The sequence below is a fragment of the Canis lupus genome, chromosome 27 (assembly GCF_011100685.1).
Source record: "Canis lupus familiaris isolate Mischka breed German Shepherd chromosome 27, alternate assembly UU_Cfam_GSD_1.0, whole genome shotgun sequence".
Lineage (NCBI taxonomy): Eukaryota > Metazoa > Chordata > Mammalia > Carnivora > Canidae > Canis > Canis lupus.
In genome coordinates, this window is record NC_049248.1 from 31,734,185 (window position 1) to 31,753,787 (window position 19,603).

Consider the following 19,603-nt stretch of genomic DNA (forward strand, 5'->3'; position numbering starts at 1 on the left):
GCTCTAATAAAAACAAAAACAAGGAAAAGAATGTCATAGTAAAATTGCTGAATACCAAAAGCAACAAATACCTTTTTCTAGGGAAATGCACATTACCCTTAAGGATAAACTGTGGGTCCTATGGGTTCATTTCTTAACAATGGACAGGAGAAGATAAGGGAATTATAACTTTAAGGTGTAAAACAAAAAAGTAAATGTCAGCCTAAAACTCTTGCACAGAGAAAATATCTTTCAAAAGTGAACACAGGACAATCTATTCTTCCAAGAAAAAAATTGAGAGAATTTGTCATCCGTAGACTCCTAAACAAAGAGAAAATAAAGAGAATTTTTAAGGCAAAGGGAAAATTATCTCAGATGGAAATCTTGAAATGCAAGAAGTAATGAAGAAAAATGGAAAAAAATATGTGGGTAAGTATAAATTAACAAACTTAGTCATGGTATCTTAAAAAGTTTAACATATATGTAGAATTAAGATACGCTTCAACAAAATTAAAAAATTTCAGAGTTAAAGAGTTTATAATTCTGGCATTCTGGGATATGGTATAAGTATTATTTTCCCTAGAATTTAATAAGTCAGGACATACTATATAATCTCTAGTAACACTGAAAGAATAGTAAAAGAATATGTAACCAAGAGGCTAATAGATTGGTATTCTTATTATGAAATAAACTCTTGGTTAATAAAAAACAAGAAGAAAAAAAGAAACATAATAGTAAGATGCCTGATATTTACCTAAATGTATCGACAATTACATCAACTGCTAATGGACAAAATACTCATATTTGATTATCAGAATGAATGTACCAAAGTTTGCCAGATTTAGCAAGTGAATATACAGGATACCCACTGAAATTTGAATTTCAGATAAACAATGAAAAATGCGTTAGTATAAGTATGTACCATACACTATTTAGAATACACCTACACTGAAACAGTATTCATTGTTTATCTTAAATTTATTTTTTAAAAGATTTTATTTATTTATTCATGATAGACACACAGAGAGAGGCAGAGACACAGGCAGAGGGAGAAGCAGGCTTCATGCAGGGAGCCCGACGTGGGACTCGATCCTGGGACTCCAGGATCACGGCCTGGGCCGAAGGCAGGCGCTAAACTGCTGAGCCCCAGGCTGCCCAGTTTAGCTTAAATTTAAATTTAACTGAATATGATGTATATATCTAGAAACACTAGCTATACTGTTAGCACTAACAGAGTCTTCAGTCCTGTGCTGAAGAATGTGACTTCTGGCAAAAGGACTTCCCAATATGCAGCCTCAGAATTAGACAGATTTAGCCATCTGTGAGCACTACCTCAGGGAAACCTACCCACTGAAAATTCAAAGCCTCTTCATGGAGACACAGAAATATATACTCAAGTTAATGCTGCTACCAAAAAAGAAATCTTAAACACAAGAATAAAAAAGATTGAAGGTAATATGTTGCAAAATAAAAACAAAAAACACAAAGCATACACCGGAAGAGTACTAAGCAAAAGCAGCTTAGTTATACTAATTTCAACCCATGTAGACTTAAAGGCAAGGAGCATTTCTAGGTATATACCCAATAGAAATAGAGGCACATTTGTATCAAAAGCCATGTATGATTGTAATCATAAAGCTTTTTTCATATTATTCTAAAACTTAAAATAACCTCAAACCCCATTAATAAAGAAATCCAAAATGTGGTATATTAACACAATGGAATACTATAGAAGATTGAAAAAAATTGCCATGCACAAGTACAAGTACTTGTAAATAAATAAATCTCATGAAGGGGTTATTGGATGAAATAAATTAGACAAAAGAATGTAAATTGTATTATTCCAATTATATAAAATTTGGAGGAAAAAAAGATAAAAATAACCTAATATGATAAAAGTCAAGATAGTGGTTACTTTGAGGAGGAATTTGTGTCTTTAATGGGGCCCAGGGAGGGCTGCTGGTAATACTATATTTTTAATCTACGTGGTGGTTACATAGATGTGTTCATCTTGGGAAATCTCATTAAGCAATGTGCTTAGAATTTTTGCATTTCTTATCGCATACTACACTTTAATGAAATAGTGACCTTAAATAAACATGGTACTTGATGTGCTATTAAATAACATGTATAACTGCAGTGTAGTGAAATAATATAAAGGAAGGAAAGCTGAACTCATGTAGAAATACCTAAGCAGGGCTTTGGGAGACAAGCACGAGTGAGGATGAGAAAGTGCGCCTGGAAAAGCAGGGAATATGCAGTGGAATGGTGTGTTTGGAGAACTGCAGGCACGTGAATGCGAGCCGCCTTTCCTGCGCCAACGAGAAGCAGCAGGATTTGAAGCTGCAAATATAGGTAATGCCTGCTTCAAGGTTGAATCTCGAGGGCCCAGTGCTTCATATGCCTCTGATGACCCCACTCATTCTCCTAGCCTCACTTCTAATTTTAGCCCTAGTTGGCTTGATGCAGGCTTCACCCCACGTCGTGCAGATGATGTCTGACCTTAACCCTGTACTGCATGTTTTTGACTTTTCACCCTGGAAAGGCTCCCGTGCCATAGATGCCAGAGTACACATTTCTCAAGCACGTGTGAGCAGCCCAGAAGTGCAGGCTGCTCCATCCAGCAGGAGACAGAGACTTACAGATCAATGGTTCTCCTGGTCAGTCCTAAGGTGGGTGATTTCTGAGTTTTCTGTATGATGCTTAGGAGTTTGGAGGCAGGAAGGAGCCCTGCTGCCTTCAGTGACTTTGATAACACCCTTATATTGGATTTCCTCTTTCTGTCCTTTTCCCAAATCTCTCAGTCCCACTCCAGGAGATTAGCTCCCTAATAAGCTGCATGCACCCCAAGACTTTGGCTGGGTTTCTGCCTTAGGAGAAAACACAAACTAAGGATTGTGGATTCTATCCTGCAGGGTAGGGGGAACCCCAGTCAAGGGTGGCTGTGCAGAGCCATGAAGGAGATTGAGGAACAGTGCTGGTCAGGAACTCCCCGGGAGACTGTTGGGGTCTTTGAGAGACTGGATAAATCACCCCCTTCTTCTTTGAAGCAGTGAGAAATAGGACAAAAAAGTAAAGTGAATGGGAGGTAAAGATTACCTTTATCTTTGACAGAGATCATATCGGAGAATGTGACTCACATCTTTAGGCAGATGGGCTTCCTGTTACAGAACCTCAGATTTAGATTGACCCCCTACAGGGTTAGGGCAGTAAGACCTCCCCACTGCAAAATAGCCTGCCCCTAGAGATGCGGAGCAGACTATCTATATACATACAGGCTGGTGAAAAAGAGGCATTGATTCCCAGTAATCTAGGGAATGCAGAACAGCATCGGTGAAAAGCAGCATTTGAGCTGAATCTCTGTGGGCGAAAAGAGTTTTGACAGGTGTAGACAGATTGCATATGAGATAGTGCTGTGCAAGTGATTAAATGCTAAACCAAATTCATTACCATGGTTTAGGAAATAGTTATAGGACATAGATGATCTAACGGGGGATGCAGGTAGGATTTTGAGTATTTATTCATTTCTTCTTAGAAAGTTAAGTAGAATTCAATCTTAGATTGAATGGTGGGTGAAATTCTGAGCTAAGATGCCAATATGGAATAACTATAGTCCTCCACATTCCTTCCCCACAGCCAAATTCTTATTCATTAAACCCTTTTCCCTTGTTGCTAAGCAGAGGATGCAAGAATACATTACAAATCATAAATATTAGCACAGTAGGATTTGCAAGTCAACCTGTCCTATTATGAATGCAGCTGCAAAGTTCTAACCTTCTGTGTTCTTGTCCACATTTTGTACAGGCTGGGAATACTTCCCCCAGGATAGATAATCAGCCCCAGGAAAGGCAGTAAGTGCTTGTAAAGCAAAGTCATTTTTTTTCTATAATAAACACCCTCGTTTAGGGCCCTCACATTTACTGTTGCCTACGCATAAATGCAGGTACATGCATGAATGAAGGTATATGTTCACCACCACCCCACACACAAGCATGCATAATCCACTTGGAAATATGCAAAGCATAGATAATATGTGAAAGTGAGGCTACAGTATGGTTTCCCAACATATAAAATATAAATTCTTGCCATTTTCATTTTAAAGGTAAGTTGCAGGCTTAAAAGCCTTTTGTTTTGTTTTGGCTTATTTAGCATGCCTGGTCAGAGCAGAAATTATATAGGATCTGGCATTTTATGAATACTTTCTCCCCAGACTATCCAGAGTCAGGACCTGTGGCTATCAGATTGTGTCAAAGCTTCATTTATCTCTTCCCTCCTGCTGCCTGCCTGCCTTTTGACCATTTCCCTGCTAATTAAGCCTGAGAGCAGGTGGAGAGAGAGAGGCTGTTAATCTCTATTTATTCCCTTTCACAGTTCAGATTTAGAGGAAAGGATAAATAAATATGGGAAAAGTGAGGTTGGATGCTGTTTTAAGATTTTTGCTGATTTCTCTCTGTCTGGATATACTGTGATTCAGTTTTATCTTAAAACACCAAGTTACTAATGTAACATTATTAGCGATCATTCATTTGACTGAATTCCCTTCACTAATTCAATTGATGTCCTACTAAGAGTTAGGCCCTGTGTTATGTGTGAGAGAAGAGTGAACAAGACTGCCCTGCTTTCTGCTATCATGGAGCTCACAGACAAACCTGAAATACAGACAAACAAGTAACTGAAAATGTGATCAATGACAGGAGGGTGAAAGCAGGGACACAGGCATGAGGGCACATGCACATAAGATGAAAGGCATTGACAGAGCAAGGGGACTTGGGCTTTTTCTCTCATCTTTCCTATATACTCCAGATTCTCAGACAAAGGGAATGGTGAAAATAAGACTGACTTAGATTAATAGCTAAGCTAATAACCTGCCACTTTAAATAGGAAGCTGAGTTTTCTTTCTTTCTGGTCAATCTCTCAGAAGGTCCCTTGGTAGCTTATTATATATCAGGTTCATTCAATAAAATCCTCCCATCAGGTTCTTAAAGGGTCAAGTTTCAGAGTGTGCTCCAATTGAAATCATTTCTGTCATTGATGGAACCACAGGATAGTGCTTTACGGACCCTTGCAAATTACATTACATTACATTAACGATAAAAATTAAAATTGGATATTTAAGTGATATTTAAAAAAATCAAATAGCTGAGATAAACTCAGATCTTTTGGCTCTAATATATGGTGTCATAATGAGTCATACTCTTTCTGGTGAAGCTTCTAGTAATTTTATAACAAGCCTATAGAAGAGGCCAAGCACATATATAATTTTTTTGGATTTAGATTCCAAATCATGGATTTAAAACTACCATGCATCCTCAGAAAATAAATGGAAAATTAAAACTACCTTCTTAGACTGCCATCTGATGACCTAATTTGAAAAAAGTATCATAGATTGTTGTTGTTGTTGTTGTTAGGTCCATATAATTTTAGGGACTCAAAAGTTTGTTCTTGATGAACCCAAAGGGGTTTCTAGTAATTGCTACTTGATTTCTCAGGGTTCCTGCATTTTCTTTTAAGTCTTATGATGCAGAATGAGTGCATTGCAAATTGCCCATCTCTTAATTATAGGATATCCCTTTTGTTATTTTTTGAAAGTTAAACAGTAAAATTTTGTTATTTTTAGGTATATTAGATTTAAATATATTTCTCAAAGATTTGATCCATGCCTTATTTAGTGTTTCTTGTCAGAATTATCTTGTGGATATTGTAGGAGTTATCAAACTGGTTGTTCACTGTCAAAATTACTAAGCCAGTCTTTAAAAAAAAATTCTAGGGGATCCCTGGGTGGCTCAGTGGTTTGGCGCCTGCCTTTGGCCCAGGGCACGATCCTGGGGTCTCAGGATCGAGTCCCGCGTCGGGCTCCCAGCATGGATCCTGCTTCTCCCTCCTCCTGTGTCTCTGCCTCTCTGTCTCTCTCTGTGTCTATCATGAATAAATGAATAAATCTTAAAAAAAAATTTCTATTAACTTCTTTTGTAAGGTGAGGACAATCTCTGAAAGAGGAGCTTTTTTTAAAAAAAATGTACTTGTTTATACATGGGAGACAGAAGAGAGAGAGGTAGAGACACAGGGAGAGGGAGAAGCAGGCTCCCTCCAGGGACCCCGATGTAGGACTCAATCCCAGGACCCTGGGATCATAACCTGAGCCAAAGGCAGACACTCAACCACTGAGCTACCCAGGTGCCCCTGAGGAGCTATTTTTAAGCAGGCCCTGAGCATATTCTTTCCTTCATCCTTCCTCCTAATTTGTAAGGTCAATGATATCCACCTCTTTGACTAATAGGAAAGCCTATCTGTATGAAATCAGCTTATCTAAATATATTAGGAATGTCCAGCAGTCCTGTTTCATGGAAATTAAATGAATGAATAAGTTTATGATGTGAAAATCTCAAGGTCATGGCCATTGCTGCTTTAAAACTAAAGGAGCAAATCTTGAGAACAGTTTGCTTTTGCTCTTTCCATGGTAAGAGCTCAGTGGTCATCTTTCTCTTAGATGCACCTTAAGAGCATCTCCAAGGTCCAGGCAATAAGAACAATGGGAGATGATGGGGCCAGGGGTGGTTTGTTGAAATATTAAATAAGTAACAACTCTGCCTTATGAGGTTTAAAGATGGTTACTCTAAAACTGTTCAGAAGTCTGTTAGGAATCAGAACTAGTCTGCCATCAAGGAATAATCTTAGTACAATCACTATGTTTGGAGACATCTGTGTATTATGTTAGTATATTGTGTTTATTACAAGTAAATATTTCCATACAGTTAAAATAGTGGTTGGGGTCACATTAACTTTTAAAAAAAATGATTTTATTATGGGTCATTTATCTATTGGGCAAATATTACTATTTGGTGACTTCTTACTCTGGTCGTGAAGCTTGAAATCTGAGCTGTGAATGTTGCAAACATAATCATTGGTGTGAAGGAGTGATAAACATAGCTTAGGCTTGTGTTTGTGGGTTCTCTCGTTTCCCCCTTCACATCTTCAAGGAAACCCTTTCAGCAATTGTATGCTCATGATATACCAAAGCGTCTTTCTTCAAAATCATGTGGAATCTGATGAAGGCTTTAGAAAACAAATCATGGTGCACTTAGGTCAGTACATTTATAAAATGCATTTATTAATTCTCAAAACCTCCTTGTCTTTCATCTCAATACCTTCCTATATTTGGGGGAATAAAAGGCTTTCCTAGTGTTCAATGACTTTCAGGGATCATCAGAGCAAACAGAAGAATATTTGGTGGGAAGTTGGGGTGAGGAACACAGCAATGGTGAGGAGGAGGGGGAGCATCTAGAATTGTTTATTCTAAGAGAAAAAAACAAATGTTGAATTCCTTTGATTTTATTATGCTTTGAAGCCTTTTGAGTCCTATAGTAATACATAGATTAAGGAACCCACTCTTTCTGGGTGTAGTGGAATGTTTATGAACAAGATGATTGACAAGGCAAGAAAGGTTTCTCAGAAATTCTGTAATTCAATGTAAAACGAGGTACATGATTAATGTAAACTTGAGATTCTCATAAGGACACTCATAACTTATTTGAGAAATAATCTCTATAATGCAGAGCATTTCTGTCAAGATACACATATTTTTTTAACAAAAAAAAGTATTTGTAAGATATCCTGAGGTTAGCCAATAAGGATGCTGGAGCCTGAGAGTCCCGGTTATCCCAAGCTGTATACCCCACAGCTCATCAGCAAGGTATACACCTGTAGCCCATCTGCATGGCATATAACTGAAAGCTATTTGTGACTCACTGATAGGAAAGCTCTGCACAGTATTAGCTTTTTACAAGTAGATTTCCATCCTTTTGATCTTTATTAAATGATACCACATGCACTCAAAGGAAATCAATTTGATCCTCAGCTCTGTTTCTTTATTGGGAAGTGTATCTGATTTGTGCTAATGATAGAAATTAGTCTTCAAGTGAGTTTTTATTGAGTATCTTGCCATTTTGTGTCAATTACAGATCTGAGCAACACAAAGATATAAAATAGTTGAAATAAACACAAGTTGAAAGGAAAAAGCATGCTCTTCAGTAAAATCTTTGGCAGTGGCTGGTCCTCTAAGAAACAACCACATCAATCTCATCTTTTTTTTTAAGATTTATTTTTATTTATTTATGATAGACATAGAGAGAGGCAGAGGGAGAGGGAGAAGTAGGCTCCATGCAGGGAGCCTGATGTGGGACTCGATCCTGGGACTCCAGGATCGTGCCCTGGGCCAAAGGCAGGCGCGAAACCACTGAGCCACCCAGGGATCCCCACATCAGTCTCATCTTGTGAGAGAAATGTCTTTATATCCTAAGCAGGTGATAAACTACCATAATAACAATAAAAGGTACATGAGCCTACTTAATTATCTTCACTAAATCTGAACAACAGAACAGCCTGTCTTCCAACCCTGTTCCACTGCCACTCTCTCCCTCACACATACCACCATTCAAAGTCATACCCACCTCTTCTTTTAGCCCCATATTACATGCTGGAGGAGAGGATTTTAAAAGTAGTGATCGAGCCATCTGATATCCTCTAATTGCAACAGTTTCACAACCTTGTTACTCAATACAGTAAACTGGGAAGCTTTTAGAATTTACCTTTATCCAGGTACCATTAAATCATATTCTCTGGTGCTGGGGAGATATCAAGATGCCCCAAAGTAAAATAGTTTATAAATAATGAGGCTATGGATATGCTAACATGCAGTGCATGTTTGAGTTCACAGAAGTTACTGATCACTGTTAGCTGAAGTTTTTAAGAAAAAAAAAAAAAAAACATGATTAAGAAGATTAGGGCTTGGAAAAAAAAAAAAAAAAAAGAAGACCAGGCTTGGGCTAGAAGATGCAAAGGGTATTTTAGGTGGAGGCCTACGGAGAGAGCCTGGTGGAAGGAAAGAGTAGGAACTATCTATGCCTGAGACCTCAGAAGAACTCAGATTGTTTGGAAAAAGTGAGGAGACGAGCCTGGATAATTTTAATATTTATTTGGGAAGCAATGGGAATATATAACTGGGTGAGACCAGTGACAGAGATGCTTGAGTAGACATCCAATGGCTCATCCTGGAATTAAAATGATTCTCATCAGAGAGGAAAGGAACAAGATTAGAGAGGATAACACCCAGGACCAACATCCTTTGGTCACAGTCTGCTTTCTGTAGCGAGGTTAATGACTTAGAGCTATCACTCTTTTCCCAACACATACCTTTCTGGTCTATTACCTAATGTTCCATATCCCTCACACCTAGTTTGTATGTGCAACCATTGATGTGCATTTGCATTTATGGATCTTATTCCTGGGATTTCTCATTACAAAGCCCCTAATGGCAGTTCAGATTTTTTTAAAAAGATTTTTATTTATTTATTCATGAGAGACACAGAGAAAGAGGCAGAGACATAGGCAGAGGCAGGCTCCTCGCAGGGAACCCAACGAGGGACTCGATCCCGGGACTCCAGGATCACGCCTTGAGCCGAAGACAGACGCTAAACCACTGAGCTGCCCAGGGATCCCTCAGAAGATTTAAGTAGTTATTTTTGCAGTAGTAACCAGCTCTGCTTTGGTTACATGGACTTGGATAAATCACTCAAACCCTTCAGATTTGGTTTCTTTACACAGAGATAAGGTAAGACTGGGTATTTTAAAACATAAAATATAGAACTAACATCAGGGCCCCTAGATGGATCAGTCCGTTAAGTGTCTGACTCTTTTTTTTTTTTTTTTTAGGATTTTATTCATTTATTCATGAGAGACACACAGAGGCAGAGACAAAGGCAGAGGGAGAAGCAGACTCCATGCAGGGAGCCCGATGTGGGACTTGATCTCAGGACCCTGGGATCATGACCTTAGCCAAAGGCAGAGGCTTAACCACTGAGCCACCCAGGCGTCCCCCCTCCCTTTTTAAAAAGATTTTATTTATAAGTGTCTGGCTCTTGATTTGGGCTCAGGTCATGATCTCAGGGTTGTGAGATCGAGCCCCGTGTTGTGGTACATGCTCAGCAGTCAGCTTGAGATTCTTTCCCTCTTCCTCTGCTTCCTCCTGCTCACACGCTCTTAGATAGATAGATAGATAGATAGATAGATAGATAGATAGATAGATAGGTAGATAGATCAATCTCCCATCACAAGCATTTTGGTGACCACTCTGCCATACAAAGGGCAAGGCTTGTAACTAAAGATTGTTTCTTAGCCATCTGCCCCCACTAAGTTTGAGCACACTATTACTTAGATAAGAAAGCATCCTTCACTTTCTCTGATTAGTTCAAAGTAAAATAACTGTTTGCCAAGAAGGAAAGCATACTAACCTTATTCATCTTTGTTTCTTTGGACCAAACAATGAAGGCAAATTAAAAAAAAATTGGTAGGTTAATAAACGATACCAGTAAAAATATTTATGAGCAGTAAGGGAAATCATCACATGCCACATCACTCACACATAAAATTTCCAGAACAAATAGTTATCCCTTTAAAGATTTTAATACATACTTAAAAATGGACAATTCATTATTACATAATTATATAATTGATAATGTTAGATATGTGGGTGTATATAGTTTTCTTTTCAATAAAATAGTTTCATGCTTATAAAAGTCACCCTAAGTCAACTTGGGACAGAGAGAACAACATACAGTAGAAATAAACCAAGTAATAAATAGGGTATAAGTAAGGAAAAATATTATAAAGCAGTTACATTGTTGACACAAAAGAAAAAAAAATACACTTTTCTATTATTTGAAGGCAATTCACAATCATTTCCAGGAATTTTGTGAGAATTTAAGGCCATTTGTTCTAAAGAAATGCTTTAATTTAGACACAACATCACAAAACTGTTATTCTTGTAAAAACTGTACATGCAAAAACTCTTTACAATTAATTGTGGACAGGCAGTTCAGTATGTAGGAGTAGGTTATTTCACAAATGTGTTGTGCACTAAGTCACATGGTTGTGTATATTTAACTGGGAATTTCACAAAAAAACTTCCAGCCTGTGCACCCTGCAGGGCAACATGAAAAGGTGATAACAAGGAATCCAAATCAGGAGAGCCAGTATCCCTTTGAATTAAAATATCTAGACAAGGTATAATGGAATAAAAAGTTTAAAACTTCTGCTACATGGTTCACAGTTAAATATTCTGGGTTTTAGTCTTTCTAAATAGCATTATAATATAAAGATGCTACTTTGTACACAAAGTATTTTCTGTGCATTTTACAGTTCACGATGTTTGACTTTTTATTATTTCTACTGAGAATTACAGAACATAAACTGACTGCAGTCTAAATTTAGAACCCAAACTCCATGAAAAATGCATGTTCTTACAGGATACACATCTGCTAAGCTTAAACTCCCTAACTTGGCAAACAACGCAGAGGAACTCATTACTCAGCAGATGCGGCTTCATAAGACAATTCACTTACTGAGAAATATGAAAGCATCTCTTCCTTCCCTTATTTGCAATTGCATTTGTCCAGACAGTCATTCAAAGAGATATTGCTCTTGTGATTATAGCTATTGCAATTTAGAAGACAAAGGATTCAATTTTCAAAACTCTTATTCTTAAGAACAGTTATAAAAGTATTGAAATTTAAAAAGTTGTAACATGTAAACATTGATACAGAGAGACTGCTTTCCTATACACACAGCAGTCGAGGACAATATTTGAGTTAAAAACATATTGTGCTTTTTCCCAACAATACATTGGAAATTAGCTGTTTCTGTCCAAAAAAAAAAAAAGAGAGAGAGAGAGAAAGATTCAGAGAAGACATCCATATTTTGCTTCAAGCATTTAAACAATTTTTCTGTTGCTCATGCAACAACTATATTTACAGTTTTGGTTTAGAAAGAGAATTAATTTTGGATCCGAGAAAGCATATTAACCAGTACTGCTGAAACCAAACTGAGAAAAGGATCTCATTCCCTGGTTCCTTACAGAGCACCAGGAGCAAAGCGTTGACTCAGCAGTTCTAAATGAAGTGTACTTAACTGAGCAATTCAGAGCACAGTCATATCTGAGTCTGTAACACATGTGTAGGTGGGGTGTATGGTGGGGGCGCAGGTGATGGCTTGATCCCACGGGCCCTCATGTAGGAGAGAAACTGCTCAGGGATCTCAGCGAGGACATCTTTAGCCAATCTAGCCATGCTCAGGATGTGGTTTCCGCTTCTGTCAATATAATCTCTGAATGGCACAAACTAAAATAGAGGTGAAATCACAATTCATTAATGAGTGAAAGAAAAGTGATTTCAGAGACTTTAGCACGCTATTTAATAGACACAAAAATCGAAACATGTACACATTTAACTGAGATTCAGAGAAGCCTGGAGGAATGGTTAGATGGATAGTAATTACTATGCATTTTCAAGAGATTTTTTTAAAAAAATATTTTATTTATTTATTCAAGAGAGAAACACAGAGATAGGCAGAGAGAGGCAGAGGGAGAAGCAGGCGCCTCAAGGGGACCCTGATGGAGGACTCGATTTCAAGACCCTGGGATCACGCGCTGAGCAGATGTTCAACTACTGAGCCACCCAGGTGTCACAACGAGATTTGATTCATTGCCAACAGCTAGCTACTACAATGACCAAACGTTTCTAATGTATATCCTTTATCTAAAAAGAGATGTTAAAAAATAAATAAAATAAAATAAAATAAAATATAAAGATGTTATTGGGGATGCCTGGGTGGCTCAGCGGTTGAACAATCTGTCTTTGGCTCAGGGTATGATCCCGGGGTTCCAGGATTGCGTCCCGCATCGGGCTCCCTATGAGGAGCCTGCTTCTCCCTCTACCTGTGTCTCTGCCTCTCTCTCTCTCTCTCTCTCTCTCTCTCTGTCTCTCGTGAACAAATAAATAAAATAAATAAAATCTTTTAAAAAAAGAAGAGATGTAATTGTTTTCTCTGTTTTTTCCTACCAATAACTCATGTCTCCTGGTTCCGACAGGGCCATCATGCTGCTACATGTGTTCTGTAGTTCTGAGTTCTATACCTCACCTGACAGCCAGTGGGATAGAGTATTTACCTCTTCAGGGCTCAGTTTCCTGCAAATGGAGTTAGTACATGCCTAATTCAACTTACAGTGTAGAAACAGTATCCAGGGGAGGGTAAAAAAAGAAAGTGTATATTGTTAAAGAATCCTAAAACACATGTGCAGTATTTTTCATTATTACTAAAATGTCAAGTCACATGTCCCAGATGAGGCTTTTGAAAAATCTATTATTTGGAATGGAAAATGAAAAGAATTCAGCATGAGAGTTGGTATACTTGTTATTGAAATATCATCATTCTCGTTTTTATATCATATAAAAATAACTGCCCTATCTTTACTTAAGCAATTATGTGAGGGCCACTATCAGCTCAACATTAAATACTCTGGCAATAAATTGCTTGATTCTATCTTCATTTACAATGGTTACTTAAGTTAATAAATATGTGCTGCTTGAGGGCATTAGTTCAACTTCCCTTCAGAGACATGATGATTCTTGAAGCAACTTGGAAATGTTTGGAACCATTAATGTTGTGAAACCAGTAATTTTAGGTCTTAGAGAAAAAGGCACAGTGAACACATTTGAGAATGTTGAATAATATCTGAGTGTAATATTTAACAGTTGAACTAAATCGTTTTTTTCTCCTCTAGACAAAGCACGCTCCAATCTCGTACTATACCATAGCTATGTTAAATTTATTTTGAAAAAATTGTATTTGATTTAAGTAGCTACTCAAGATGTGCTTTCAGAAAAAAAAAAAAACTATTATGGGTAAGCAGGCTTTAAAATGGTCAGGTTGTTACAGATAAACCAAATTAAAATTTTGAGAAATCAAATAATAGCAAGTATAATACCTTTTATGCAGTGAACACAGTCTCTTTTAAGGTAGAGTACAAAATTACTCTTTTCTTTTTAAATAAGACATACGGTAGGCAGAAGCAACCTATGTGACTATAATTTTACCTTGTCTTGCTAAACCAGGAGGAAAACTCAACCCAGCTTTTAGAAAAGTGTAGTAGAAAGGTGACAAAGCTTTCTCTTTCACCTGAAGAGAGCTAAGTGAGGGTAAGAGAAACTAACAGAGCGAATATAATCTTCAACTGAGAAGAGAACTGAAGGGGATGTGAGCTTGTGTGAAGTCAAATTATCTAACTTTGGACAAGACTTGACATTTTTAACAAAAAATCAAAGAGGTGCAAAAAAAGGTTAGAGTTTTTTTTTTTTCTCTGAAACTATAATTAGAAAAGTGAGAAAATAGGAATCAACAAGATTGAGGATTAATGAGAAAAAGATATCTAATTGCTATAGCTTACTTCATTCTTCTTGTAAAAGGCATCGATTTAAAAAATAAGTATTTAGTAGGCTTAGTATATAGTAATTATCCCTTAAACTTTCTTTTTAAGAGTTCAGTTTTTCAGAAATCAGTAGCTATTACATACATTGGAGGGAAAGGATGGTACCTCCAGCAAACAGTTGATCTCACCGGTTTATAGGTTTACTCTAACTTTGCTCTTTTATTTTTTTAAAAGATTTTATTTATTTGACAGAGTGCAAGTGAACACAAGCAGGTGCGGAGCAGAGGAATAAGGAGAAACAGACTCCCTGCTGAGCAGGAAGCCTGACCTGGGGCTTGATCCCAGGATCCTGAATCACAACCCTAGCCAAAAGCAGATGCTTAACCAACTGAGCCACCGATGCGCCCCTCAATTTTGCTCTTATATTTTTCTTTGACTCTTTAGCTTTACTTACACACTATGGACATTAAACTCATTTATCTTTTTACCCTCTATTCTCCCAAGCCCTGGAATTACACTGCCCAGGTTCAGGGCCTGGTTCTCCGACTTATTAGCTGTGCTATCTTAGACAAATGGTTTTCCACTTTTTGCTCCATTTCCTCTTCTAAAAATGAGGACGATAAGAATAATACTTCATCAGGTTGCTACATTAAATAAATTAACATGTAAAGTGCTCAAAACAGTGTTCAACTCATAATATATACTATATGTGATAGTTGTAATCATCACTATTACTATTCATCAACCTATACATGTATATATTCAATATAAATATGAAACTATATTGTTAATAGTTTTCTATTTACATTCACATCAAACATTAAATACAAGGACTATCCTTCTCCATTTAGCCCTATCAAATTTAAGTACAATATCAGTTGTCTTCTAAGTAATTCCTGGCCTTTTTGTTATTTTAAAACACCCAATGCTTCAACTCCCCAGCAAATGCTATGAGATGTGCTAATTTTTTTTATTGAAGTAAATTAAAATTCATATTTAAGAAATTGATGCTCTGGGATGTGAAAACTCAGATTCACAACCACCCTTCTCATAATACATGCAGTTCTACTCATATTTAAAACATGTTTATAAATAATGAGCAAGAAAGAAATCTTAGTTTTCAGCTGAAGAGGAAAGTATACACCACATTTAACTTAGATTTGTTCAGTGGGGCCACAAAATCTGCCTTCCTCTTGAATACTGGGGGACCTTGCCCCCATGGTGAGAATCACTGCCATAGCGAGTTCCTGTTATTAACAGGCGTATACCTCATCCGACCTGTGTGCTGGGGGTGGACAAAAAGTGTTAAGAACTTTCTACTCAGTAACCTAAATTATCTAAACCTTTCCCACAGGACATTCAGCTCTTCCATCATTTCACAAGGAACTTTTCCTAAGTGAGAGATGAAAATGACAAGTGACTTCATTTCCTTTACCTCTTTTTAATGTCAAATCTTACAGCTGTCAGGACAAAATATGCCCTCTATAACATTATCGCTCATATCCTTCCACGATCATTTTCCATTCAACTTCTCAGACCACTCTGATTATTGTCTTTTTTTTAATCATTCATTTCTGATCACTGTACTGGGGTTCAAAATAATGCTCACATATTTGTGGGTAAGTGTTGTTCATTGACTGTCCCCACAAATTAACTTGAACCCTTAAAATGTTCAATCTAAAGGGATAAATCAGTTTTTACTTTGCACTGATTTAATACATTCATCTGAAGAATGCCAATAAATGCATTCTGTTCTGTAGAAATACACTATATCTTTGATACTCTACATTTTTATTATTATCATCATTATTATTATTATTTTAGCATCCATCTAATACAAGGAAAATGTTCTACATGGCTGCTCTAATGGCTAGCTTTGCCTATTTGTGAAAACAAGTTTTGAGTCAGTTTGGGCAAATGGACTTTTAGTTGCTGTTCTGCTCAATTTTACTTGATTGTTCCTACTGTGCAGAACTCCATTAGTGATTTTCAAGTCTCAGCCTTCAAGGTTATTATTCTCCTTTTAATGGAAAATATGATTTAAATATAATTTTTAAGAAAATGATAGGCTAGCCAACAGCTGCTTGTAGCCAGAAGAAATGACACTGCATTATACACAATGGCCAATTCATAGCACAAACAAATAGAAAGTCTTTACATATATTGATCTAAGAAAATAACTCATTTAAGTTTTAGAATAACAACCATAGGATCTCATCTTGCTTACTTTTTATACTATAGTCATGAGATTCAATCTTGAGGCAATGAATATAATCACACATAAGGCTGACTACAGTGTCCCATGTCAAGGTACAGCTACTATGAAATATTGACATAAACATGCCTTTGCACTGGACTATGCCAACATACTATCTAATAATAATAACTAATATTGGTATTATGCATTTATTGAGCAACTGGTAGGTAACAGGCCTTCTGCTGAAAGATTTATACAATATCTCATTAAATTTTTATAGGCATGTTACCCATATTTTCAATTTATAGAAGAGGAAACTGAAACTTAAGAGAGTTTAATTAATTTAGATCAGATACTTACCAGCATCATTCACTATTTGAACCTAAATTGACCTAACCCTGATACATGAACCATTATAGTAATATGAAAAGGGAAACAGATTTTAACAATCTGCATTAAAATATTGGCTTTTATGAGACGAGATGTGTTATAACAGAAAGATTGCTGCTTTTGGAATCGGAACTGTTAGAAATTTGGATCTACCAATTTATGACCTAAATAATTTTGCACAAGTTGTTGTAAGTTTCCTTGTTCATTAATTATTACAAGACAAAAAGTGACCAATATTTTGAGGAAGATATAAAGTGGTTTGTGAATAAACTGACAAAGAAGGGAAATTAGTTCAGGGGTGCGGAGAGCACTTTGTGCAAGGCTATACAGTGGGAACTTTCAAAATGTAGGATTTCAATCAGCATGGATAAGGAAGAAGCATATTCCAGGTAAAATAATAAGAAAAAATAAAAATAAGAACAATGGAAATGTGTGATGCAAAGACAGTTGGTAGTCCTGATTATCTAGACAAGTGTGTGTGTGTGTGTGTGTGTGTGTGTGTGTGTGTTTGTGTGTGTGTGTGATATTAGGTAAAGAGGAAGATTAGGGTCTGGTCATGGAAAATCTTATGTGTTTAGGTTTTAGAATAAATTTATACATAATTTTTGTCAAGAATTTTATAATCAGACATTTTAAAGTTAAATCTTGACTATTTCTTATTAGCTACATGACAACAGACAAGAAAAACTGAACCTCATTTCTTTCTTTCTTCCTTCCTTCCTTCCTTCCTTCCTTCCTTCCTTCCTTCCTTCCTTCCTTCCTTCCTTCCTTCCTTCCTTCCTTCCTTTTTCTCTTTCTTTCTTTCTTTCTTTCTCTTTCTTTCTTTCTTTCTTTCTTTCTTTCTTTCTTTCTTTCTTTCTTTCTTTCCTTTCTTTCTTTTTTTTTTTTTTGTAAAATGTAGTAGTCAAAGTACCTGCATAAGGTCAAGTAAGGATTGAATGAAGTGATACTATAGCTCTTAGCCTGCCAAGCATAAAAAGAACTAATAAACGACTCAATATTATTATTATATGAGGAAGTTGGAAGCTACTTAAGGTTTGACATAATAATGAGAACTCCATCCAATACCCTCAACTTTCTGCAGAATCTCAGCTACCTTTGGCCTTTGTTATTATTTGCAGCCTTAGGCTTTTGTTTGCCCACTTAAAAAAACTGGGTTCCATTTCCAGTGCATTAACTTGATTTGCTTCAACATATAAGAAATTGGAAGTAATGAAAAGTTTAAAAGAGCTTAAACAGACCCTATTTTCTGGTGATATTTTAACCAGCAGTATTTACAGCATCAATTGTGATGGCTTAGATATTTTCTGATGATGGAAAGATTGACAGTATTGTCCTTGGTGTGCCCTTATAAATCACTATTCTAAATATTCTAGAGTATTTCTATTCTTGAAAATAAGTCATTTAAAGAACATTTTAGTGGATGGTGGAACTTGGAAAACTGTGATGGTGGAATGTTTTTTATTTCTTTTAGATGGGGGAGGGGCAGAGAGAAAGGGAATCCTAAGCAGGTTCCATACCCAGTGCTGAGCCCAATGTGGGGCTCAGTCTCACAACCCTGAGATCATGACCTGAGCCAAAATCAAGAGTCAGATGTTTAACCTGCTTAACAGACTGAAGCCAACCACATACCCTTGGGATGCAGGAATGCTTTTAAAACCTTACTTCAGGTGAGAGAATATGCTAATTCTTCAACACAATATAATATGTAAATGGTTACCCAGTTTACTATTGTTAAAAGACCAAACCCCATTTAGGAACATCTCTGTGAAATTAGACCAGGGTCTATCAAATTCCCTTAACTAAATGTAGGCATGTAAGTCAAGATGTCACAGTCATTCAGGAGGCTACTAATTCTCTGGGGACATTTTAATTTCCTATTCAGTATCTATAAGATCTAATGACTCTCTCAGTTCAACTTTATGTAGTAAAATCCCTTGAGTATTTAGTTACATCCCCAGGAGTCTTCAGGATATTTGGGGATCTCAGTGTTACTGTAAGGTGGAACACTGGTCTCTTCTTTCAAGAAGAAACATGATTATATGAATATATACCTTATACTGATAAGTAATAAAGCATTTTCATGTGCTACTTCCTCTGAGACTCACAACATCATGAAAAGAGCAGAGATGAAAGAATTTAAAGTCTAGAGATAATGAAATGAAGTCTCAAAGAGATTTACAGACTTGTTCAAGATCAGTGTAACAATATTGTAATTTCAGAGATCTGGGTCCAATCTCAATATTCTGCCCAATGTAGTATATCTGTTGAGAGACTAAATACTTTCATGATCAAGGATGTTTTTATTATATAAATGCTAATAGGCATGACTGTTGCTTGTCACTAGCAAAACAGATCATCCCTCTCAAAGGAAATCTTAACAATGCAGGCAATTGTAATTACCTCTTCCAGAAAAAAATAGTAATAAGTTTCCCTTTAGAATCATGGTGATGCTATGAGACATACGGCTGCTTCTACCGATTTTGTAAAAATGCATTATAGTAGCAACATAACACATTCCAAAGAACTTCAAATTCATACTTCCCTTCAGTAATTTGATTTTTTGGAAACTATGAGTCAGGCATTATGAAGAGCTTTTAGATAAAGTGTAATTACTTAGACCTATAATTATGCTAATAAGGTTAAGGTGAACAATCATGTGTCTAATTATGAAAACAAAACACCATGGGATACTTAAATAAATGGCCACATCATCATGTTCCTTTTCTCAGCTGCTTTTAACCTAATCATTCATGTGTGTGTGTTTTTTACTCTACCAA

The 19,603-nt window shown here is 36.6% G+C and overlaps 1 protein-coding gene across 3 annotated transcripts in view; it reads right to left on the bottom strand.

The window, feature by feature from the left end:
- CPNE8 (copine 8) overlaps positions 1–19,603 on the bottom strand; it is a 321,061-nt gene that overhangs the window by 93,041 nt on the left and 208,417 nt on the right. For 2 of the 3 annotated variants that reach the window (XM_038577248.1, XM_038577250.1), the window contains one exon: positions 10,419–12,149. The exons of the other annotated variant lie outside the window; for it this stretch is intronic. In XM_038577248.1, the coding sequence (XP_038433176.1) occupies positions 11,961–12,149 (189 nt within the window). In that variant the 3' untranslated portion in view covers positions 10,419–11,960. Of the gene's footprint in view, positions 1–10,418; positions 12,150–19,603 lie in introns of those variants that run through there. 3 annotated transcript variants of the gene reach the window in all.